Here is a 26,562-nt window from a genome sequence, read left to right as displayed (position 1 = left end):
GCGGGAGCCCGCGCCCAACCCCAGTCAAGTGCTAAAACTCCGCCCAAATGCCGCTTTGCGGCGCCGAGGCTTCTGGGAATTGTAGTTCAGCGTCACCGACAAATGCACTTCCGGGTTTGGCCAGAAGCGCAGCCATTGTCCCCGGTTCGAACGCTTCGAATCCCCGTGCACTTCGGCATTTCGGAGGTTAACCCGAACGGCCTTGCGAATGCCGAGTGGGGGAGGGGATCGAACTAGAGTAACCCGAGTCTGTCGTGTGCAGAACCTGGGCTGGGGTTGCTCCCCCGAGCTCGTCCGGGCACTGAGGCTGGGGCAGGCCGGGCCTGGGCGGCGCGCCCGCAGACGCCCAGGTTGGTGAGGGGCGGGGCAGCGCTGGGTGTCCCCGCCGAGCTCGCGCAGGGTCCAAGCAGGAAGCTGGGATGGGGGTGTGGGTGGGCGATGTGGGACCTGCGCGGAGCCGTTTCAGCTTCAGGTCACGGAAGTTAGAGGGACAGGTGCAGCTGCAGATTCTGGGACGTGCTCTGCGCGCTTGAGCGGGTGCTGGGTCAGGGGCTGCTCTTGCCTAGATTCTGAGAGAAGACGAGCCGTGAGCACGGAGAACCCCTCCTCCCTTCATCTAAGGTTGAGCCTGTTTAATGGCGGACCTGAGGAGCAGTACGTTGCTGAAGTACTTATTTGCAGATTCTGGTTCCTGGAGAAGAGCTGTGTCATTGTCTTTATACCCTTGAGCAGGTGTTTGAGTAGAAGGGTGGGAGGTGAGATTCTGGGCAGTCGGTTCTGGGGCCCTGGAACAGACACTGCTCTTCTCGCAGGCCGGGGGCACCCTGGGTGGTGGAGAGACCAGGTGGGAGTTGCAGATTCTTGCCCCTGGAGAGGCAGTGTTGCTTCAGTGAACCCTCAGCGGTAATGGCTGATGGACCTCAGGTCGCAGGAGGGGCAGCGGCCTAGAGGCAGGTTCTAGGCAGAGCGCCCCCTGCACATGCTGGAGGTGGGGGTCTGAACGGGAAACAGGAATTTGGGCTAGTAACATTAGGGGCAGTGTAGGATCGTGCAGGGCCCCAGGGCGTTTAGGTTTGATGGAGATGCTGGGTTGGAGGTACAGAATCAGAGCCCTGGAAGGACAGAGCTGCTTCAGCTGCCATCAGATGGTCAGCTGTCTGGGGAGGAAGCAAGACGCTGTCAGCATGATTATGAAGTAGGTGTTCCCAGAAACTCTGCTCAGGGGCTAGTTTGCTTGCAGGCATGAGGAAGCCCAGGATGGTAGAAGAACAGGGGCTGTGTTGCAGATTTGGACCTGGAAGAGGTTGTATTCAGCATGGCATTTAGGTGTTCACATTTAATTGAGAGGAACTGGAAGATCCCACTTCCCATGGGAGCTGGTCTGTCATGGGCTTGGCAACCTCCAGGCAACTCCAGGTGTCCTTGGGTTGCTTCTGGATCCCTGTGTGTAAACAGCTGTTTGGCTGTTCTGATGGTTTGGCGGCAAGCAGACAGTGTACACAGGTGACCCCAGGACCCTCACGGAGACCTGTACGTGCCTTTTGTGTCTCGGGTAGGTTGAGGCACAGAATGGGAACTCCAGGTTCTCACCTGAAGAATAGGGACTGCACAAGACCTGTAGGCTGATAGAGGGCATAGGTCCTGGATGCAGGTTCTGGGCATGAACCTGCTTTGTGTATGCCACCTGGGGAGTGGCCTCTGTGCAGTGGTCCCTGCAAAGAGAGCCAGGATAGGCCCCTGGGAGTAGAGCCCTGGGGCCCGAGTCTGGAGCTGCAGGTTCTGGTCTTGGGGCTGCTCTAGCTCACTCTGCACGTGCGCAGACGTTTGGGCGGAATGGGGAAGCATGGGCAGTCCTAGAGCCCAGGTACTGCCTGAGGATGCTCATGTGGGTAGAGGGAACTGCTGCAGATTCTGGGCTGGAGAGGGGTTGGGCTGGATCAGGTCTCTGCAAGTGCACAGCTGTTTGGATGAGAAACAAGAAGCTGGAGATGGGCATTAGATACAGGTGCTGGGATCTTTGAGCAGATGGCACCTAAAATCACAGCCTGAAGAGGCCCAGGTTGGTAAAAAGACAGGATCTTTCTGAGCTGAAGGTGCCTAGGAATATGTTTAGGCAGGAATCTAGGCAGGTGCGGCTCAAGTAGGGGCCGGTGGAGGAAACTGAGTGCAGGTTTAGGGTACGGCTGCACGGTGACCTCCACTATACTGTGCGTGAGAATCCAGTGGGGGTGCGGGGGTGAGATACATAGGGTGGGATTTGCCAGCCAGAAACATCTATTTGGTACAAAGACAACTGAAGTATACATTCTGGGCCAGGGAGGGGCGGCATGTGTGGGGTCTGTCAGGAGGCTACCAGAGCCATGCTGGCTCCGTTGCCAGTTCAGGCCTGAGCTTATCCAGGTTGGTGGAAGGACTAGGTCAGAGCTGCAGATTCAGGGCCCAGGAAGGTTTTGGGGTGGGAATCTGGACTAGTGCTGTTCTGGTAGGGGCTGGCCGACCCCAGGATGGTGGAGGGACCAGGTCTGGGGTGCAGTGGAGCTCTGTGCATGTGCTTGGCTGTTTGAGCTGGGAAGCAGTCGGGTTGCTGGAGGTGACAGGTCCCTTGTTAATGGGAGGGTTGGACCCTTGTCACAAGCTTCCTGCATTTAGTTCATGAGTGTGGTTCAGAGCCATTGATCCCAGAGCCCTGCTGCTTGCCCTAGGAAGAGCTGCGGGTCTGGGGCTGCAGGTTTCATGTTGGGAAGGAAGGGGTGCACACTAGGGAGTCCTCATAGTGCTAGGTGTTTGTGGGAATCCCAGGGCCCAGGGTGTAGGGAGAGACTGATTTGTGCTGCAGGTGGTGGTGGGTGAAGGCTGCGTTTGGGCATGGGTAGGCCTACTGGTATGTGGTCCAGAGGCCTGCGATAGAGGAGAGACCTTAGAGCATGCTTCCCATGGGGAATGCATCCTGGAAGCAGAGACTAATCCAGGGAGGGGGGTGCCAACGTGGATCTGCAGGAGGGTGTGGGAGGGTGCTTTACTTAGGGCTTCTCTTGCAGCTCAGGACCTCAAGCCCTTGCCCGCAGGGAGGATAGCATGGAGAATCAGGATGAGAAGCCCCCAGCGCCCCTCAAGGCCTATGTGCAGGTGAGTGAGCAACCCTTCCCCCAGGGGTCCCAGAGCTTGCTCCCACACAGACCCCACAGCCCGACCCTTTGGGTTTGGCCTGTCCTGCTCTCTACAATGTTTGGGGGGTTTTTGGTCCCTACTGGCCTGTAGGCTCTAATACTTGCACACTGTATTTAATGAGGCTTCTTGAATTTCTTCACGCTTTTAACCCAGATAAATCTTTCTGGGAGGAATTTGGCATCCTGTATCAAAAGCCCTTAGAATGTGGCTTGGCCTTCGGCCAGCAGCTCACAGCTTTGCTGGTGAATGAGCACTCAGAAAGAATGTTTGAGAATATGCACTGTAAGATGAGAGTTCAATGAGTTATGGTAAGACCATGAAATGGAATACGCTGTAGTTACTGATATGATACCGTCTATTTACCAGTACAAAAAGGTATTAATAGTTTATATTTTGTCAATAACATTTTGAAATTATCACCTTTTAAAAAAGGGATATAGTTTGTGTGAATAAGAAATATGTTAGGCCCTGACCAGTTGGTTCAGTGGTAGAGCATTGGCCTGGTGTGTGGATGTCCCCCGTTCAATTCCCAGTCAGGGCACACAGGAGAATTGACCGTCTGCTTCTCCATCCTTCACCCTCTCCCTTCTCTCTATCACTCTCTTCCCCTCCCACAGCCATGGCTCTGTTGAAGCATGTTGGCTTGGGCACTAAGGATGGCTCCATGGCCTTGTCTCAGGCACTAAAACAGTTCAATTGCCAAGCAATGGAGCAATGCCCTAGATGGGCAGAGCATCACCCCCTAGTGGGCTTGCCAGGTGGATCCTGATTGGGCGCATGTGGAAGTCTGTCTCTCTCCTCCTGGCTTCTCACTCAAGAAAAATTAAAAAAAAAAAGAAAGAAAGAAATATCTTAAACGACTAAATAATATCAGTTAACAAAGATTACCTGTATGTTACATCCAGGTGACTATCTTTTCATTTATTTATCTACATGTTTATACTTCTGTACATTGCATTTTAAGGTTAAGAATTAACAATTTAACATATTTTTATATAGCAAATATTCTTTGAAAATGTTTAATTACTTAAAAATGTTAAATTAGGCCTGACCTGTGGTGGTGCAGTGGTTAAAGTGTTGATGTGGAACACTGAGGTTGCTGGTTCAAATCCCTGAGCTTGCTCGATCAAGGCACATACAGGAAGCAACTGTTTCTCCCTCCTCTTTCTCTCTCTCTCTCTCTCTCTCTCTCTCACTCTCACCCCTCTTTCTCCAAAAGTAAATAAATAAAAAATTTAAAACAAAAGTTAAATTAGGATTTCGGCTTTGCCATCCTGAATATGGCAGTTCTGCAGCCGCCAGGCAGGCGGAGCTAGGCAGGAGTCTGCAGTGCAGGGAGGGCGCCAGTGTGGGTGTCACACCCTGTTCAGAGCAAGGGGGCAGCAGTGACCCAAGTGGGATGAGGAAGGTGGCATTGGGAGGCAGAGCCCAAGTGGGGTGAGGTCAGTGTCTATAAGGGAGAGGGGATCTGATTTGGGGTGACGGGGTCAAAGCAGGTGAGAAGGGCTTGCACAGAGGGGATGCCTTCTTGTGGGACCCCATTTGCAGTGAGGGTGTCCAGCGTGGGGAATCGGAGCTGGAGCAGGTTGAGGGCATCTGTGCATGAGGGTAGCCGAGCGTGGGATATCAGAGCCTAAGCTCAATGTCAAAAGCATCCGCACAGAATCCGAGTCCATGGGGCACGAGAGTGAGTCCATGAGAAGAGACCACTCGCCTGCAGAGTCAGAGCCCTCATGGAGGGCCCCTTGGCAGAGAGTGGCTTCCTGTAGGGCTTCAGAGCCCCGGTGGGCCAAGGAGCATCTAGCCAAGGCTCTGACCATCAGATATGAAAAGAGAGAACACTGGAATGGACTGTGGTGTTTAGTGGGCATTGGAGGTATTGATGTGGCTCACTGCTTTCAGTATGTCAGTGTAGAAACATGTAGAGGTGGTCTGGCTGGTAGCCCAGTGGACAGAGCATCATCCTGGGACGCTGAAGTCCCAGATTCGAAACCCCAAGGTCACCAGCTTGAATATGGACTCATCTGACTTGAGCATAGGCTCACCAGCTTGAGTGGGGGGGTCACCAGCTTGAGCGTAGGATCATAGACATGACCCCATGGTCGCTGGCTCGAGCAAGGTGCCACTGGCTCAGCTGGAGCCTCCCGATCAAGGCACGTATGAGATGCAATCAATGAACAACTAAAGTCTTATGACTATGAGTTGATGCTTCTCATTTTTTTCCCTTCCTATCTGTCTGTGTCTGTCCATCTATCCTATTCTATCTAAAAAAGGGTGGGGGGAAGAAAGGAGAAGAGGTGTGTGCTCTGTGTGTGTACTCTAGGTGCCCAGATTTCCAACTTCTAAATGTGTACCATGGGTTATGGGTTTACTGTTAATGAGCATTTAGTGTTCAATTTTTTTGCAATTGTGAATAGCACTACTGTAAATGTTTTTGTATATGCTTCTTGTACACATGCACAAGAGATTTCAAGGAAGTTATGGAAATATAAATTTACATTTAGATCTTTATCTAAACTACACGTAATACACATTTTGATGTGACCATTGGCATTCTCCTATCAGCTAGTGACTTAAAGTGTTTTGTGGGAATCTTAATGGCCATTCTACATCATACAACTGAATTAGCAATCTGGTCGTTATAATTTTTTATTTTTCTACATATTCATTGATTGCTGTAATGTAGGAGGTCCAGACCCAGAAAATTGATCTGGTGTTGTGGGATCCTAAAGAAACCACACAGAAAAACAGATGGATCAGACATAGCCTTTATTACTTACATACAAGGGCAGCACCCAAGGCAGCAGGTCGGTGAAAGTTCTGCATCCCACTTAGGGGAGCTGCGGTTTTTATAGATAAGCCCTGGGCAATTGCTTAAGTGAAACTCTGTCTACAAGCAAGCGAGCATATGAGCAGGCCAGCAGGGTGTAGGAGGGTGGCATGCGTGCTGTTCTGTGCTGTTTCTCCTTGATAATATCTGGTGACTCCGTTCCTTTGTCCGTAGTAAAATCTCTGCTGCAGTTTTATTATTCTCTCTTCCATAGCTCGCAGCCAAGATCCATGAGCATAGCGCCAGGAACTGTGAGGGTGAAGGACCATGTCCAGCATCGCCCCTTCATTGTCTAACCAGTATTAGGCCCTACATGAGGCACTGGGGAGAAAGATGACTTAGTTCTCATGGACAGAATGGTGCTTCTTATATATTCCAAGGTTGCATAGGAAAAGCAAAAATATCTTTTCTCTTGTGTTGGTTACCTATGGTTGCATACCCTGAACTTAGCAGCTTAAAACAGTTGTTATCTCACATTTTTTGCTGGTCAAGACTCTGAGAGCAGCTTCTCTGGGTGTTTCTGGTGCTCACGGTCTCCAGTGAAGGTACAGTGTTGATGGCGGGGAGAGAGATTGATTAAATGTACCTAGCCAAGATGGAGCTCCGGAGTCTCTTATTGTCTGATCTTGGAAGTGACACACCACCACTTCCTCTGCACTCTGTTGGTCACACAGACCCACTCTGGTACCATGTGGGCAAGGACTACATAAGGATGTGACACAGCCAGGAGAGGGGATCATTGGGGGCCATCTTGGAAGCTGGCTACCATACTTTTCAAATCTGACTGTCCTCTAGTTAATTTTATTCGTCATAGAAGATGCACGGGTACTTTGTTTGGACCTGACAGATGTTAGAGCCCCGGCAGGGAGAGAGACCAAGGGAGCCCAAGTCTTGGCTTTGAATGAGGGACGTGAGAGTCCAGTCAGCTGGCCCAGGAAGAAACCGTGTTGGGATGTTGCCTGAGAGATTTCAGTGATTCACACACCAGGAAGTAGCTGGTCTGGGGAAGGCCCTGAGGCGACGGGGCCCTGCCCGCCTTCAGTGGCTGAGACATTCAGCGAGGGGTAGGTCCTTGGTGACTTAGTGACTCCATGGTGGAGGGTTTGTTCTGTATATGTGAGTTAAGTGAGAATTATTCATGACAGTGGTGGGGGACAGGAGAGATGATGGTGAGTGTGAAAACCAGTGAGACACAGAGAGCGCAGTTACCTTTTGCCTGTACCTCCTCTCTGTGTGGAAGTGAAGAGTCTGATTCCTGTTTCCCTTCTATAGAGTGCAAAGGAAGAAGGAGACTATTCCTTCATTGCGTAGAGGGGTGACTGTTGGGCAAAAGGGATCATTTAAAAATGTTCCAGAAGAACAGCTGCTAAGTAAAAATAAGCCAGACTCAGAAAGAAGATACTGCGTGGTCTTTCTGATATGTGGAATCTAAAACACTCAAACTTTGGAAACAGAGGGTAGAGTGGTAGCCACCAGGGCTGGAAGGTGCGGGATGCAGGGAAACGTTGGTCACAGGATGTGGGATGAGGAAGCCCTGAGGCCAAGTGTACAACATGATGGCTAAACCTAACTATACTTAAGTGTTCTCACCATACAAAGTAATCATAAGTGTGAGAAGATGGATAGCTTGGTGTGGTACTCATTCTACAACGTGTATCTGTATTCAAAACATCATGTTGTACACCTTAAATGTATACAGTTTTTATTTGTCAAGTGTACCTCCAAAGTTGTGAAATAAAATAGTGAAAAGCAAGTGGCCCAGAGCACTGAGAAGTGGGAGCAAAGGCTTTTGATTCTATTCATGTATCTCAACCCTGCACATACCTCTAGTCCTGTCAAATTTGGATAACTCAATACTAGGAGAATACAAAGTTGGAAAATATACAGTTCTTTACGGTACGGATTTCATGGCCCAGGGAAGCGGTATACAGAGATGGAAGTAATATGAGAATGATTTTAATGGATTAGTAAGGGTCCAATAAAAACAGCTAAGAAATCTTAAGGAAAGAAGAAACAAGATTCTAGCTGGGAAGAGGTGGCCTTTGGTCTTAGGCTTGAATGATCAGACTCTGAGCTGAGGAGCAGTGGAAAGGGGAGGAGTTAGATCAGGCAATTGTGTGGGCCATCCCTGGTGGACTCCAGGGACTCAAATGAGTTTAATAAACTTTATTACCATTAATTTCTGTGTTCATGAAATATACATCAGCCCTTTAAAAAAAATTAGGTAGTTGTGTGAGATATTCTGTGTGGAAGTACTCTGTGTATACTGTCAAACGTAGTAGGCAAATGATAGCTTGTGAGAGTTAAGCTATAAATAAGATGAATACAGGAGACAGTCCGAAAATAGTAGTCCTAAGTGGCCAGAAAGAGTGTAGATATGTGTGTGTTCACACACTTGTGACAAGATGGTTTTTGAGTCTTTAGTGTGAGGAAGTTGGGAGTAGGTTCTGGAGAATGATGCCTTGAATTTTCTGAGAAGAAAGGGCTCCCAAAGAGGTTTCTTCTAGCCAGAGAGCGACTTGTGCTCGGCAATGATTTGGTGACTTTGGAAACCACGGGGACAGATGTGTAGTACAGTCCAGGTTCCTTTACTCAGTGGTCGTTTTACTGTCAACACACGTTTGTGAAGTGCCTACTGTGTGTCATTACTGACTTAAACCCAGAGAAGCCATGGTGCTCCCTGGTTGCAAGTTTGATGGGGCCCTTAGAGTTTAGGAGATGCTCACCTGAGAGGGCAGAAAGGCATGGGTGGGCCCTGCACTGGCATCCTTTTTCTTGAGGGTTTTTCTCTCTCTTCTGAGGGCAAGAATCTTAGGGAGGGTTTCAGCAGAATATTCATCTGCTTTCCAGGTGTATTTTTAACATGCTGGTGCATCGAAATGAGCATGTAGGGGAGTTTGGAATTATTCCCTGGCCAGCTTCACTGCTTTACTTTTATCTTGGTCTATCTGGCTCTGCTTTGGTTTTTGTTATTTGTTCCCCTGACTTCATCCCCCGGGCTTGGCTGGCACGGGAAGGCATTAACGGGGTCTCTGTCCTCTGTCTCCTTGGACAGAGAGAAGAGGTGTAAACCTCTCAGGTGCCCTTGGTTAGAGCAGATAAGGTCTTGAGATCCACTAGCTGCCTGTAAATTGGTCAGATTGTATGGCCTTATTTAATTATCATGTCTCAGTTTCCCAGTTCCACTTGCTTCTTACTGTCCTGCCTCCATCCCACAAGACCACCCACTACTTCATATACCAGCTGCAAGCCCCCGTTGTTATCTGTGCTTTTCTGACCGACTGGCTACAAAGCAGTTTCCCCTGGCCCCCCCTTGGGTTTAATTTGTTAGAGCAGCTCACAGAAATCAGGAAAACTCATTTACTGACTAGATTACCAGTTTATTACAAGGGATATTAAAGGATATGAGTCAGCACCCAGATGAAGAGGTACAGGGGACCAGGTCCTGAGGAAAGCAGGCGTGCAGCCAGGTGAAAGCATGCTCGTTCCCCAGTGTGGACGCTGGCCAAGGAAAGGGGCTGGGGAGCACTCTTGTGGGTTTTTATGGAGGCTTCATTACACAGTCATGACTGATGCAGCTGCAAGCCCTTCCCCTCTCCCCGGAAATTGGTGTGGGACGAAAGTTCTCTAAAAATATTGTTGGCTCCTGTGAGCAACCAACCCCCACTCTTGGGTGGGGTCCCAAAGTCACCTCATTAACTTATCAAGAGAGGAGATTCTAAGGACCTGTGAGCCAGGAACTGGATGAGGACAAGATATGTCTGAGACATGTATTTTGGTTAGCTGAATGACCAAAATATATGTATATATGAAATATAAATACAGTATAAGAAATGTAAATACAAGGGTGGGCAAAAGTAGGTTTACAATTTTGAGTACACAGCACAGTATTCTTTATTATCATGTTACATATTTGTGTTACAATTGTAAACCTACTTTTGCCTATCCATCTATATTTATAAGAAATGTGCACGCACACACACACACAGGAATTATCTTGTTTTAAAGTGATTTCTCAAGAAAAATGCATTTTTGCTGGTTTCTGATGAATTAAGGAAAATAAGAATTATTTTTAAAAAATGGTACAGCGCTCGGTTCCTGAGATTAGCAATAGAGGACAGAGCAGAAAAAGAGAGCAGAGAGAAGCCACGTGGAGGAGACCAGGAGAAGTAGCCAAGATGGTGGAGTGCTCAGTGAGAAGCCAGTTTGTGCAGAGTTTGTGCAGGGAGAAGGAAGGAGATGGGGAACAGAGGTGAATAAGTCTGGTTTCCAAGTCTCAGCACCACCACTGACCGGCTATGCAACCTTGGGCAAGTCACATCTGCAAGCCTCAATTCTTCACCTGTGAAGCCAAGAGAGGACTTCCTTCCAAGACGCAGCGAAGATGAATGATGGAGCCACGTGTGCATGCGCCTAACACCGCACCTGACAAATAAGTGACTCCCCAGCTTTTAAAAACTAACAGCGGGAGAGACAAGAAGGGGATGGAGTAGGCGGACGTACCAACTTCCACCTCCCAGAACCAAAGTGGATAACAACCTAATTTTAAGAACCATCATCTGGAAAAACCAACTTTGGACTAAACTAAGAGGACTCTTCAACCAAGGAACACTGAAGAAGCCACACTGAGACTGGTTGGAAAAACGGAAACACAGAGAGGGCTGCCCAGCTCCCCAGAGCGAACGGCAGCTGGGAGAGACTCACGTGGTGGGAAGTGAGTTTAGCAGAGAGGGGAGTGTCCTGAGCCCCAGGAACAAAGCCCCAGCCTGCAGCCCCAGAGCCTAGAAGAGGCGTATGGACAATATTTAGTTGGAAACAAGTCAGGATACTGTTTGTGAGAAAGAGACTGATTTCTCAGACCCAGGATTCTTCTTAAAGTGACTGCGCAGAAAACCTCTCTCACAACCACTCACCCGGGGCTCCAGGGGAATGGGGAGAGAGGAGAGGACTGGAGTAGCAGGAAGAGAGTGCAATCTAGGAGGCACAAGGAGAAACACTTTGAGAGACAGTCATCCTAACCCCTGGGATGAGTCACTCCCCAATCTAAAGTGAGTATTTCCCCTGGAAACAGGAATACCAGCAAAGGGAAGCAGGACACCAGCCAAACAAGCTCTCTCGCGGTACTTAGAGCAGAGTCGCTTAGAAGGAGGGAGCTTTCGGGACTACAGTAGTGAGTCTTAGGGTCTGAACTTCAGCACCCCCACCTACACGGCTGAGGGCTCGCCCAGGGCGGGTGGCGGCGGGATGCAGAAGCACGGTTGTGTCAGCAAGGGCGGAAGCCAGCTGGCCACCACTGAGGCCCAAGTGTGAGCTCAGTCTTGTTCAGCTGGGGAGGAGGGGACGTGCGAAAGTGATCAAGCCCAGCTGCAGGCCGCCTGCAGTCCAGCCTGTGGGGGAAGGGCAAGAGCCCCAGAAGGGGTAGATACCTGCCCTTGAGCAAGAGCGCAGGAGCACAGCCTTGCCCTGCCTGTGGAACTGAGCCTTGTGGCTGACAGGGGAGCCGGCTCCTCTGGCGGGGGTGGAGCAAAAGCCCATAACAGGCAGAGTCCTGGGACTGACCGTGGGCACACAGCCCCACCTGGCCCGTGGAGCCAAGGCTCCTCCTGCAGGGGTGGGGCAAAAGCCCAGAATCAAGCGGAGACCCACAGCTAAGCAAAGGTGCTCACCCCTGCCCTCAGGGCCGAGCATAACCCCACCCACAGGGGTGGGTGAAGGCCGAGGCCACTGAGGCTTGTACACCCGAGCATATAATCATAGCCACTCCTGTGAAGGAGAGGCAGAAACCACAGCAACAGCCCCAGTGGGCTGGCACCGGCAACGCCCATACCTGACCGCCTTAGGCAGCAAAAGCAGAGAGGATGGCGGGCCTGCAGACAGACCACACCTAGGGAACACAGAGGCCACACCCAGTGGACTCCAGTGGCCAAAACCTTTTTTACACAGATAAAATGAGAAGGCAGAGAAATGCAACACAAATAAATCAAGAGAAATCCCCAGAAAAGGACCTGAAAGAGTCAGATATAACCAAATTAACAGGTGCAGAGTTTAAAATAACGATTGTTAGGATGCTCGAAGATTTATTTTTTTTTTTACAGAGACTGAGAGTCAGAGAGAGGGATAAACAGGGACAGACAGGAACGGAGAGAGATGAGAAACATCAATCATCAGGATTTTTTCATTGTGACACCTTAGTTGTTCATTGATTACTTTCTCATATGTGCCTTGACCACGGACCTTCAGCAGACTGAGTAACCCCTTGCTCGAGCCAGCGACCTTGGGTCCAAGCTGGTGAGCTTTTGCTCAAACCAGATGAGCCCGTGCTCAAGCTGATGACCTCAGGGTCTTGAACGTGGGTCTTCCACATCCCAGTCCGACGATCTATCCACTGCGCCACCACCTGGCCAGGCAGGATGCTCAAAGATCTTAGAACAACAATAGATGGTCATTACGAACACCTAAGTAAAGAGATAGCAAATATAAAAAAGGACATTGGAATAATAAAAAAGAATCAGTCAGAAATGACAAATACAATATCAGAAATGAAGAACACAATGGAAGGAAATAAAAGCAGGATGGATGAAGCTGAGAATCGAAACAGCGAGTTAGAGGACAAGATAAATAAAAGCATGAAGCAGAGCAGAAAAAAGAAAAAATACCAAAAAGTCTGAGGAAACTCTTAAGAGAGTTCTGTGACAACATGAAGAGAAATAACATCAGCATCATAGGGGTTCCTGAGGAAGAGAAAGAACAAGGAATAGAGACTTTGTTCAAACGTATCATAGCTGAAAAATTCCCTAAATTAAGGCTGGAAAACGTCTCACAGGTTCAAGAAGCACAGAGAACTCCATTAAAGAGAAACACAAAGAAATCTACACCAAGACACATCATAATTAAAATACCAAAGCTAAGTGATAAAGAGAAAATATTAAAAGCTACTAGAGAAAAAAAAGGCTATCACCTACAAAGGAGCCCCCATAAGGATGACTTCCGACTTCTCAACAGAAACACTTGAGGCCAGGAGGAAATGGCAAGAAATATTCAAAGTAATGCAGAACAAGAACCTACAACCAAGACTACTTTATCCAGCAAAGCTATCGTGTAAAATTGAAGAAGAAATAAAAAGCTTTCCAGACAAAAAAAAAAAACCCAAGGAATTCATTACAACCAAACTAAGGCTGCAAGAAATACTAAGTGGGCCCTGGCCAGTTGGCTCAGCGGTAGAGCGTCGGCCTGGCGTGCAGGGGACCCGGGTTCAATTCCCGGCCAGGGCACATAGGAGAAGCGCCCATTTGCTTCTCCACCCCTCCTCCTCTCCTTCCTCTCTGTCTCTCTCTTCCCCTCCCGCAGCCGGGGCTCCATTGGAGCAAAGTTTGCCCGGGCGCTGAGGTTGGCTCTATGGCTTCTGCCTCAGGCGCTAGAGTGGCTCTGGTCGCAACAGAGCGACGCCTCGCATGGGCAGAGCATCGCCCCCTGGTGGGCGTGCCGGGTGGATCCCGGTCAGGCGCATGCGGGAGTCTGTCTGACTGCCTCCCCATTTCTGGCTTCGGAAAAATACAAAAAAAAAAGAAAAAGAAAAAGAAAATTAAAAATCGAACTGCCTTTTGACCTAGCTATCCCACTTTTAGGAATATACCCCAAGAGCACCATAGCACTGTTTCAAAAGAAGAAATGCACCCTCATGTTTATGGCAGCATTGTTTACAATAGCGAAGATCTAGAAACAGCCCAAGTGTCCGTCAGTGGAAAAGTGCATTAAAAAGCTTTGGTACATATATACTATGGAATACTACTCAGCCATAAGATATGATGACATCAGATCATTTACAACAACATGGATGGACCTTGATAACATTTTACAATGCAAAATAAGTAAATTAGAAAAAACTTAAGAACTATATGATTCCATACATAGGTGGGACATATAAATGAGACTCAGAGACATGGACAAGAGTGTGGAGGTGGGGGAGAGGAGGGGCACAAAGAAAACCAGTTAGAAGGTGACAGAAGACAATCGAACTTTGAGTGATGGGAATGCAGCATAATCAAATGTCAAAATAATCTAGAGATGTTTTCTCTGAATATATGTACCCTGATTTATCAGTGTCACCCCATTAAAATTAATTTTAAAAAATTGGTATAGCATTAAAATATAGACAGTGAACCTGCTCCTCAATTCTGCCCCTTCCAAGATAACTGCTTTTAGTGCTTTGGAGACTGTCCTTCCTGACTTCAAATCCAGGATATCCATATGCCAGGCCAACACTCTGCCCCCTGAGCAAACTGGCCAGGGCCTGATTGATTGATTTTTTTTTTTTTTTTTTGAGAAACCAAGACAGAGTGGGGGCGGGAGAAGAGAAACATTCCTTTGTTGTTCCACTAGTGCATTTATTGGTTGTTTACCATGTGTGCCCTGACTGGGGATTGAACCAACAACCGTATTGTTTTAGGACGACACTCTTAACAGACTGAGCTAACTGGCCAGGGCCAAAAATATTTTCATTAAAAAGGAAGCATTTAAAATCTTATTTCTTGGTAACTGTTGTCAGTTTGCCTCAAATAAACTCATAAATAAAAATTTTCTCTAAAAATAAATAATAAAAATATTTTATTAAAAAGACAAGAATAAAAGCAAAAAGTGTCTACAAAAACTGACAAAATCTAGCCTGACCAGGTGGTGGTGCAGTGGCTAGAGTGTCAGACTGGGATGCGGAGGACCCAGGTTCGAAACCCTGAGGTCACTGACTTGAGCACAGGCTCATCTGGCTTGAGTGCAGGCTCACCAGCTTGAGCTCAGAGTTGCTGGCTTGAGCGTAGGGTCATAGACATGACCCCATGGTTGCTAGCTTGAGTCCAAAGGTCACTGCCTTAAAGCCCAAGGTCACTGGCTGGAGCAAGGGGTCACTTGTTCTGTTGTAGCCCCACCCCCACCCGCGTCAAGGCACATATGAGAAAGTAATCAATGAACAACTAAGGTGTCACAATGAAGAATTGATGCTTCTCATCTCTTTCCCTTCCTGTCTGTCTGTCCCTATCTGTCCCTCTCTCTGACTCTCTGTCTCTGTCACAAAAAAAAGAAACAAAAAACTGACAAAATCTGAAAAAAGTCTATCCTGAGTTAAAAATATTGTACCACTATCAGTTTCCTGCTTTTGACAGTGTACTGTGGTTGTGTCAGATACTAGCGTCAGGGGAAGCTGGGTGAAGGATACACGGAAATTCTTGGTTCTATTTTTGCAACTTCTTGTAAGTCTTAAATTATTTGTTATTTAAAAAATATCTTGCCAATCCAGAAAGGTTGTATCAGTTTAAACTTTCTCTAAGAGTTTGTGAAGCTCTTGACCAGTGGGTCACGACAGAGGAGTTGTTAGCATCAGGCAGAAGAAACACTCCACAGGTTGGGATTTTGATTAAGTACAGGGGCATTGAGCAAATCAGTAAACAAAGCAGATAATGGGAGGTGGAGAAGGAAGGTACAGATATGGCAAAGAGGAAGGCTAGCACTATTAAAATGTGCTGAATTGAATGGAGGTACCAGTGTGAATTTACAGTCTCTAGGATATAGAGATAGTTTTATCTGATTTAAAGAGGCAAGTATCTTTTTGTATATTCACTGGCCATTTTATTTCTTTGTAGTTGAACTGCATTGCATTTTCCTTTGTCCATGTTTCTGTCGAGGCTGCCTTTGTTTTACTGATTTGGAAGAAGTCTTGAGTAGATTTTTATTGGTGGTGCTTTTTGCCAAATGTTTTTATGAAGTTGATTTATTGATTTTTTTCATTGATCATCCTTTAGTCATGCTTTATTCTGTCCTCTTTGCTTACCATTCTGAGATCCAGGAATTCAGGCAGGGATCAGCGGGACAGTTCTCATCTACAGGTGTCTGGGGTCATTCACTCAGCTCCCTTCAGTTGGTAGCTGGGCTAGCCTGGAAGATCCACAGAGACCTCATGCCATGTCTGATGTCCCAGTGCCCCTCCAGATGTCCCCTCCACATGGCTCACTTGAGCTTACCAGTGGGAGGGAGCAGAAGTTTGGTTGGTGGGATGCATTAGAACAGGTGGTATGTCAAATCCTAGTCTATTCACAATGAGTTTTGAGCTGTGACTTAGGACCCTTTATTTTCCTTTCTCTCATCTGTTTTCCCCTGTTAGGACTCTCTCCTTCCTCAAGAGAGCATCTTCAAGGTCAAGAGAGAAGATGCTGGCTCACTGGCCGTCCCATCACAGGTGAGTTGGACACATCGCTGCTTTACATTGAGAAATGTGGGGGGCTGGTTGGTGGCAGAAGCCAGATTGAAATGAATTGGGGAGTGAGTAGAAAGCAATAGGAATGGAGAGAAGAGTGGGAAACTTTTACAGAAATTTGGTGATCATGTGAAGATTGAAGAGAGTGATGGCTGTCAGGAAATTTGAGGTTGAAGGGCTTTTTTTTCTTCTTAAATGATAGAAAAGATTTGACTAAGTGGTTGCAGGAAGGACTTAGTAGAGAAAAAGAAAGTTAATGTCCAACAGATACCTCCACTGGCTTCACAGAGACAGACCCAGGCTTTCACACGACTCGCACAACCTCATCTGTCCTATGAGTCCTTCCTCTGTAGAGCCAGGTTACTCATATATGTGCTAAATTCATTCCCCTGGCACTAGTCAGTGACTCTGCTCGATAGTTTTATCTCCTTTCTCCTCTCTGACAAGTGTGGAGAAGCCTTAAAATAGGCATTTTGGGCCCTGGCCGGTTGGCTCAGTGGTAGAGAGTCGGCCTACATGTGGAAGTCCTGGATTTGATTCCCAGTCAGGGCACACAGGAGAAGTGACCATCTGCTTCTCCACCCCATCCCCTCTTCTCTCTCACTCTTTTCTCCTTCAGCAGCCATAGCTTGAATGGTTTGAGCAAGTTGGCCCTGGGCGCTGAATATGGCTCTATGGCCTTGCCTCAGGTGCTAAAATAGCTTGGTTGCTGAGCAATGGAGCAGTGGTCCCAGATTGGCAGAGCACCACCCAGTAGGGGGTTTGCCCCAGCTGCATCCAGGTCAGGGTGTATGTGGGAGTCTAACTCTCTGCCTCCCCACCTCTCACTTAATTAAGGAAATAAATAAGGCATTTTGGCTTATGGGAGAATAAGCTGCTCCAGGAGGCATAGCAGGACTGCAGGAGGCTCTGAAAGGATCATTCTAAGGTAGTGACCATTCGTTGATAACACTCTACCCAGTTGCCTTTGTGGGTCCCCCGCAAGAAGAAGCATTTTGTAACCTACATTCCCTAGACCGTAGATTGAAATTTAGGTTTGTTTAGTTCTTGTAGCCATGGGCGTTCAATGGAAGTCCTGTCAAGGTAATATCTGAAAGAGAATTTTTGAATATATTTAATAGGATTAAAATGAATGATCCACAGACTCTAAACTGAGTAATTATTCAATAAGATGGGAAAGATAAAGAGGACACTGCCGTGGACCAGAGCGGCTAGTAATTCCAGCTCCTGAGTGGGAACAGCATGGAATGAAGAAAAGAAACTTAAAGAGAAATAGGATGGAATCGGGAGGTCTCTTTGCAGTGCAAAAGATAGCTTGCAAAAAGCGTCTCTACCCCCATACCTGCTTTATTTATAGGGCAGAATAAAGTCATTAGCAAATCAAAGAGAATCTTTAAAACAAATTCATATTTCTAAGGCAACCCAAGAATTTTACCAAGTGCAGAAAACCCCCACCATACATAACATCTTAACTTCACAAAACAAAGGATAAAAAGAAAACTGCCTCCAGTCTCTGAGAGACATGGGGATAGGACCAGTAGAAACAGTCCAGCACCACAGCTAACATGGAGGTGTGGGGGAAAACTTAGCCTTTAGTAACTTAACCAAGCAAGTGAGGTGGGGGGTTGGGCAGTCTGTCAGCTCACTGCCAGTGCCCCACTCCTCTGTCCCCCTGAAATCTAAACCACAAGGACCCTATCAGCTTGCGGTCCCCAGCAAGGACACTAACTGGAAAGGAAAAGAATACAAACTGATAGTAACAGTAGACATTTTAGTAATGACCCCAGACCTTCCAAGGATGAGAAACATAAAGGGAGTAACTGAGCAAGTAAAGTAGAGAAGTCTGCTGAGGGGTAGGGGGTGGTGGGAGTGGGTGAAAAGGGTGAAGGGATTTAGAAGTACCGATTAGTAGTTTACAAAACAGTCAGGGGATATAAAGTACAGCATAGGGAATGTAGTCAATAATATTGTTTTGTTGTTATTATTGGTTTGTTTTATTTTTTAATTCAGTGACAGGAGAGGATGCAGAGACAGACTCCTGCATGTGCCCTGACTGGGATCCACCCAGCAAGCCCACTAGGGGGCAATGCTCTACCCATCTGGGGTATTGCTCTGTTGCTCAGCAACCAAACTCTTCTTAGTACCTGAGGCAGAGGCCATGGAACCATCCTCAGTGTCCAGGGCCAACTCGCTCCAATCGAGCCATGGCTGCAGGAGGGGAACAGAGAGAGAGAAGCAAGGGGGTGGGGTGGAGAAGCAAATGGGTGCTTCTCCTGTGTGCCCTGATTGGGAATTGAACCTGGGACATCCACACACCAGGCTGACGCTCTACCACTGAGCCAACTGGCCAGGGCTGTCAATAATATTGTAACAACTTTGTATTTCTAGTGCTAGCTGGGTACTAGAAATATCAAGAGAGCACATTGTGAAGTATATGATTGTATAACCACTATGCTGTACACCTGAAACTAACACAAAATAATACTGAATGTAAACTGTAATTGAAAATAAAATTTAAAAAAATGATACTGTAATAAAAAAACATCTGGTGTAATCAAAGAGTAGGCTGTTCTGTGTGTGTGGTGTGAGAAGTGGAGTACTTTATGCTAAGTCTGGGGTCTCGCCGTAAGAGTGGGGTGCTAAGGTGCAATTCTAGGATCTGGGAGTTTGGTTAGCCATATGAATTGATGACTTAAGAACACAGCCTCTCATGTTAAGCAACCCTGAGCTTGGATCCCAGCTACCAACCTTAGGCATATGAGTTAATTTCTCTAGTTCTTCATCTGAAAAATGGTGCTGCTGATAAAATTTTCTCACAGGGACCTTGTGAGAATTAAACGAATGATCATCTGTGGCATGGATAGCACACTGCCTGTCACCACACAGAAAGTGTTAATTAAAGTTAGTTATTTTTATAGTATTATCAGAGAACTCTACAAGTAGATGCCAAAGATGGTGATTTTCAACTGCTGTGCCACAAGAAATTTTAAAACATGCAATATCTGCCTAGTTAGTCAGGGGCACTGACCTCTTTTTTCCTTAGATTGTCAAATAAAAAAATGATAACAGCCAACACAACAATAGCCATCCAGTATGAATGCTCTGTCTTGAACTATTAATATGTAAGTCATATAATAGTTACATCTTATTGATCACAATGCATAATAAGGTTGTGTTTGTTGGTTAATTCTTGGTATTAGAAATCCTTATATGCAAGTATAGGCACCTGATTTTTTAAAAAGGTCACTTTGGAGTCCCTGGCCGGTGGCTCAGTGAATAAGGCCTCAGCCCAGCATATGGATGCCCCAGGTTCAATTCCCAGTCAGGGCACACGGGAAAAGCAACCATCTGCTTCTCTCCTTTTCCTCTCTCCCTCTGTCCTTCTTCCGCTCCTGCAGCCAGTGGCTGGATTGGTTTGAGCATGGCCCCAGGCGCTGAGGATAGCTCTGTTGGAGCATGTCACCAGGTACTGAAAATAGCTTGGTACTTGAGCATTGGCTCCAGGTGCGTTGCCAGGTGGATCCTGGTGCAAGTGGGAGTCTGCCTCACTGTCTCCCCTCCTTTCACCTAAAAAAAAAAAGTTACTTTGGAGCAAAAAGAGGAGGTAATTACTATTATATGTTTTTTTGTAAATCAATCAAAATTATACCAATTTTTTTAGTCAGTTTGGCAATAATATATCCTTTTGCTGCAGAATTTAGTAATTAGTTTATGTGTGCCATAAGATGAAAAAGGTTGAAAATCGCTGCTAGATAATAGAAGGTGAAGCAAGTCAAGTTCCTGAAATGGGAGATGAATCCTAGGTATTGTAAGTCTTCAGGTGATGAGGGTGGTGGTGATCAAGAGCTCTAAGAAGTGAGGTAAATAATAAGGGTTTCAGTGTAACCAGGAAGACACCTTCCCACACTCCTGAGACCTTGATATGGGAGAGCATGACCCCCCTAAGCCTATGAGGACTGTGGAGGAAGGAGCCCACAGAGACGGGGGGAAAGGGTAGGTTTCCATTAACACAGGGATGTAGAGGGAATATTTGGTGAAGCTGTTGGAGCTGTAGGATTTCATCATTATAGAAAACGTGTTCCTGAGGACACGGTTGAAGAAACTGGAGGAGGAGGGAGTTAGAGCCAGGTGAGAAGAAGAATCAGATAAGTGAGGATAGATGTTCAGAACAGCCAGTAGCCACATGTTGAAGGACTTTTATTCAGATGGGTATGTGATAGGTCCTGTGAGATCAGGGGAGGGAAGACCTAAATCAGAATTTGGACCAGGATAATTTTGGTATGTTACAAAGTTTATTAATTCTATTGATTCATGTATTGACATAACTTACCAAATATGTGTTTAGTATTTACTATACACCAACACTGTGCTAAGCGCTGGAGTTACAGTTGCAAACTAAATACCTGTCTCTGCCTTCATGCACTGTAGCCTAGTGACAGAGGTGACCAGTATGCAATGGTAAGAAAGTGTGGAACTTTTGTTGAGACCACATAGCTGTGGTAGAGTGGGAGGTGTTTAGGGTAGAATTATTTATTTGCTATTGGAACAAGCTTGATATTAAAGGTGCCTGCATTAAATAGCAAAGAGGAGCACGGGGTGGCCAAAAAATCATAACTTGCATGTTTTTTCCATACAAACAACTGTAAACCTACTTTTGCCCATCCTTGTATTTATTAAAAGGAAGCAAGGATTAGAGGGTGGAAAACAGTACTATAGATAGAGCCATATTCAACAGAGGTCACAGTTTACAGATGACATTTCTCAATCCCATTTTGGGTTAATTGTGAAAACCTTTGAGATTTTAGTGAGATTTATGTCCCCAGCTTAGAAAAATCCAGCGCAGCAGCATTTGGCATGGGGTCTCATGGGATTCAGGACCCCATGTCCTATATGTGAATTATAGCTTAATAACATCTGGTCTGTTTAAAAAGCCTTTAGTGGCAAGTGGCATTCTATTTCCCTGGTTTTTGCTGCCTTTGGGTAAGGGCAGATCACCCTCTGCACTTTTTTTTTGGATCAGAATTCCTGCCCAGTCGTTTTGGAAATAGGTCCTTTCCTTCTGAGCGGAGGCAGTCCCTTTTATGTGGCAGCAATGACTGAACATCCAAAGGCAGGTGCAGCTCCGAGTGCAGACAAAATAGGACTGTCATCTGAAGACTAACGGTTCAGGGTAAAGGTTACCTTGGCTATCACTTAATTTCTCAGGGTTTTCAGACATGATAATCATTGCCAGCCTTTATATTTTGTTCAGTAAACTCTGCTAATGGCTTTATATATAACATCACAGTTAATTGACTCAACAACCCTATGAGTTGGGTATGATTAAGCCTAATAAATAGAAATAGAATAAACTCACCATTAAAACACAGATTGTCAGATTTGATTTTTTTTTTTTAAATTCAGACATACACTGTTCATAGGTGAGAAAACCCAAGTCTCTTATCTTCTAGACCTGGTGCCCTCACCCTCTGTTCCGTCAGGGCCCACATTGCCTTTTCTGTTTCAGGCATCAGAGTAGAGCCTGAGGGCCAATCACCTGTTTTTGTAAATAAAATTGTATTGTAATAAAGCCACACCCATGTGTCTATCTGTTTTCTGTGGCTGCAGTCTTGCTACAGCAGCAGCCCTGAGTGTGACAGACTAGAGTTTGCAAAGCCTAAACGATTTCCTCTTTGGCCTTTGCTAGAAAAAGTATTGTTAATTTCTTGGGAATTTGTAGGTAATTCTATATACCAGTGCAAAAATCAGAGTCAGCATTTTCTTCCAGGTGATCAAGAGAGAAAATTTATATGAGTTCTTATCTGGTGTTCCTGTTTGGAGTTGTAAAAACAGATCCAGCATCCAAAACCCAGAGGCGCTCATCTAATAGACACATGTACAGAACCCTTTGAACACGATCTCATGGCACCTTCCAGGCCATCAAGTTTCCTTTCTTCTATCTGGCAAACTTTTCTTCCTCTATGAATATTAGAAGGAAATGATGCCCAGCTGAACAGGAATGTGTGTCCTGTTTTAGGAAGGAGTGGCCTTCAAAATTGTGACTGTGGACTTCACTCAGGAAGATGGCATTTTGAACCCTGCTCAGAGGACCAGGGACAGAGATGTGATCCCAGAGAACCGCAGGGACTTGGTCTCTTGGGGTAAGGATACAGTCACTTGAATGAAGTCTGTATGTTAAATATTTCTTGTTTCCATTGCTTAAGAGTTACAGAGTTCAGGGGTAAGATTGACTTTGACCACACAGAGATTTTGTTTGTGCTTTTTATTCCCCAGTGAAGATTTAATTTTAATTTGTAGGGTAGACAAGGTATAGCTTCTTGGGTTTCACTTGTTTAACCTTTATGGTTCCCAGAAGCCAAAGACTGGACCAAAATCTGCAATAATTTCCTTTTGTCTCCACCCAGACACCCGGTGTCCTACCAGTTTTTCAAACCAGACACAATTTCCTAGTTGGAGCAAGGGGATGAGTATAAAAACCATTTTCTGACACACATATCCTGGTGAGAAACAGAAACATAGGAGTCATTATAGGTATAGCAGGTTTGACTGAAAATTCCCCATTTCAGTCATGAGCATGCTACATTTTTCTCCCATATCCCACCTCCTAGTGAACTGTACACATCCTCTTTTTTAGGCATTCTAATGCTTGACTTGGGCTCCCAGGCTTCTGCTTGTGAGCTAAGCTCCACTCTCACTCAGAATCACAGGAATCCATGGTGCCATATTAGCCCCTGAGGCATTTAGGGAACTCTGGGATAACAGTGTCCCCATTTTTTTTCCTGTTCACAATTGTAGTTTGTTTGTGTCTTACTGACATAGGCCATGCTAGCAAGTTTCATGCTTTCAGAAATGCCTAGAAGTGTAGGCACTAATTTCTATTTCAGTGGACATGTGTTTAGCACTAAAGAGGACCCTTTATTACTTTGCAAAGAATTGCAGAATTGTTTTGAGATTCTTTTTGTTGGTATAGATGATTTTTATTTTGGAATATGAAGATTTAGATTTGGTATCTATAGTCTTATATATTTCGTAAAACTAAGATTAAATTGTTCCATTTGAGGCCCTGGCCAGTAGCTCAGTGGCTAGAGCATCAGCCCTCCCTATGTACATTCTGGGTTTGATGGACACACAGGAGAAGCGACCATCTGCTTCTCCCCCCTCCCACTCCCCCTTCCCTTCCTCTTCCCCTCTCACAGCCAGTGGCTTGATTGGCTCGACTGTGGCCCTGGGCACTGAGGATGGCTCCACTGGAATGCATCAGCCTCAGGTGCTAAAAATAGCTTTGTACTCGAGCATTGGCCTAAGATAGGGTTGCCAGATGGATCTAGTTGGGGCTTATGTGGAGTCTGCTTCACTATCTCCTCTCCTCTCACCTTAAAAAAAATTATTCCTTTTGAATGCCATTTATACTATTGGACTCTGGTAGTTTTCTGCTTACTGCTTCATCCCACCCTTTTGTTTTTCAATTCTGGTTATAATACCTGAAAGCAAGCCCACATGTATTCTGCATCCTTGTCAGCTTTATTCCACTATTCCAGCACTAACATTATTTAGCTAGGATATTTTATTTTGCTTTCTTCCAGACTCGGCAACTGCACTTGGAAAAAGAGAATCAACATCAAAGCAGAGAATTTTTGATTATGAACCATCCTATGGAGTGAAGTTAGAAAAGTTGACAAGAGATGATTCTTGGTTATCTTCATGTGAAGAAGTTTGGATTTGTAAGGACCAGTTGGAGAAGCAACAGGAAAAACAGGAAAGACTTTTGAAGAAAGTGGCATTCACTCACAAGAATGCTGTTACTCAGGAGAGAGTCTGCAAAAGTGATGAACTTGAGAAGAATGGTCTGAATTCCAGACTTCTTTCATCCCAGGTGATACCCATAAAAGACCATTTTCATAAACCTGCCTCACATGTTAAAAAATTACATCCTTCTGTTGTGAACAGTCATCAGATGATTAATGATAATGAGAAACTATGCGAAAATAATGAATGTGGGAAAAAATCCCAGTGCATTCACCTTATTCAGTTTACAAGAACTCAAACAGAAGATAAATCCTACAGATTTAGCAATAATATTCAATTGTTTAGCCATAGTACACCCCTAAACACCCATGAGAAAAAGCATGCAAAAGGAAAGTCCTTTGATTCTAAGGAATGTGGGCAAGTTTTGAACCATAGCATATCCCATAATGAACAACAGATAATTTCTGCTGAAGAAAGTCAGTATAAATGTAGTAAAAGCTCTGAGAATTCTTCCCTTGCCCCAAATATGAGAAATCATTCTGAGGAGAAACCCTTTGAATGTAACCAATGTGGGAAATCCTTCAGCTGGAGCTCTCATCTTGTTGCACATCAGAGAACTCACACAGGGGAGAAACCTTATGAATGTAACGAATGTGGGAAATCCTTCAGCCGGAGCTCTCACCTCGTTTCTCATCAGAGAACTCATACTGGAGAGAAACCGTATAGATGTAATCAGTGTGGGAAATCCTTTAGCCAGAGCTATGTCCTTGTTGTGCATCAGAGAACTCATACTGGAGAGAAGCCTTATGAATGCAATCAATGTGGAAAGTCATTCAGGCAGAGCTACAAGCTTATTGCACATCAAAGAACTCATACCGGAGAGAAGCCCTATGAATGTAATCAATGTGGGAAATCATTTATCCAGAGCTATAAACTTATTGCACATCAAAGAATTCATACTGGAGAAAAACCCTATGAGTGCAATCAGTGTGGAAAGTCCTTTAGTCAGAGTTATAAACTTGTTGCCCATCAGAGAACTCACACTGGAGAAAAACCCTTTGAATGTAATCAGTGTGGGAAATCATTCAGCTGGAGCTCTCAGCTTGTTGCACATCAGAGAACTCATACTGGAGAGAAACCCTATGAATGCAATGAGTGTGGAAAATCTTTCAACCGCAGTTCTCACCTTGTTATGCATCAGAGGACTCACACGGGAGAAAAACCCTATGAATGTAATCAATGTGGGAAATCCTTCAGCCAGAGTTATGTTCTTGTTGTACATCAGAGAACTCATACTGGAGAAAAGCCCTATGAGTGCAATCAGTGTGGGAAGTCCTTCAGGCAGAGTTCATGTCTTACTCAACATCAGAGAACTCATACTGGAGAGAAACCCTATGAATGTAATCAATGTGGGAAAACATTCAGCTTGAGTGCTCGACTTATTGTACATCAAAGAACACATACTGGAGAGAAACCCTTTACATGTAATCAATGTGGGAAAGCGTTCATTAATAGCTCTAAACTTATTAGGCATCAGGCAACTCATACTGAAGAGAAACCCTATGAATGTAGTGTGGAATTTTCTTAGCCAGAATATATTCCTCCCTCCCACCCTCCCTTCCTTCTTCCCTCTATCCCTCTTTTCTAAAGGAGCACATGTATCGGAAAGAACTAGTAAAAAAACAATTTATGTGGAAAAGCTTGAGTTAGCCCTCTGTTATTATGTATCTGGAAATTTGTTCTGAAGAAGGGAAAGGGGGTCTATGGATCACATATTTTACTTAGTAATTCCATATGCAAAATCAAACTTTGTCTTTATGATGCATTCCAAACAAAATTAATAAATATTGGCACTTTTCCTTGGAGAAAGCACTCGGAATTACCATTAAATGGACACTGCTGTGGAGGGACTGCTGGTGAGGCAGACCTCTATTCCAGTAAAGAATAAATGAGGATGCTAACTGGTGGTGGTGTTGAGAAGACTGGAAAATTGCTATAGTTACTAGAAATGAGGCTGGGAAAAGTATTTCACTGTCTTATCTTACAACATGATTTCCCCACTACCTTATATTCTCTCTCATACAGCACTTTCTTTAACATGAAGATTTTGTAAAAAATAGGAAAATGGCTGTTATACAAAAAATGAAAAAAGCCAGACAGAGTATATATAAAACATGATTTCCTAGAACTATTGTGATAAGAAATTTGTGTATAGAGTGGAATTAAAAGGGCTTCTATGGGTATCTATTTGATTTATAGATTTATGACTGGTCTTTTTTTTATGTATACTGTTTTTTTGTTTGTTTGTTTATAAATAAATTTTTATTTTAATGGAGTGACATCAATAAATCAGGGTACATATATTCAAAGAAAACATTTCCAGGTTATCTTATCATTTAGTTCTGTTGCATACCCATCACCCAAAGAGAGATCGTCCTCCATCACCCTCTATCCAGTTTTCTTTGTACCCCTCCCCCTCCCCCTCTCCCTCCTCCCCTCCCCCCACCCCCCATAACCACCCCACTGCTGTCCATGTCTCTTAGTCTCGTTTTTATGTCCCACCAATATATGGAAT

The 26,562-nt window shown here is 45.5% G+C and overlaps 1 protein-coding gene across 1 annotated transcript; it reads left to right on the top strand.

The window, feature by feature from the left end:
* Positions 1 to 26,334, top strand: ZNF180 (zinc finger protein 180). Its single transcript, XM_066373701.1, has 5 exons — positions 1 to 350; positions 3,039 to 3,126; positions 16,149 to 16,223; positions 22,258 to 22,381; positions 23,825 to 26,334. Exons 2-5 carry the CDS (start codon positions 3,076 to 3,078, stop codon positions 25,573 to 25,575), a joined length of 2,001 nt encoding a protein of 666 aa, XP_066229798.1. The 5' UTR covers positions 1 to 350; positions 3,039 to 3,075; the 3' UTR covers positions 25,576 to 26,334.
* The last annotated feature ends 228 nt before the right edge of the window (positions 26,335 to 26,562 follow it).

Source organism: Saccopteryx leptura, chromosome 3, assembly GCF_036850995.1.
Source record: "Saccopteryx leptura isolate mSacLep1 chromosome 3, mSacLep1_pri_phased_curated, whole genome shotgun sequence".
NCBI lineage: Eukaryota > Metazoa > Chordata > Mammalia > Chiroptera > Emballonuridae > Saccopteryx > Saccopteryx leptura.
Note: the sequence above shows the minus strand (reverse complement) of the source record. Positions and strands in the feature narration are given on the sequence as shown.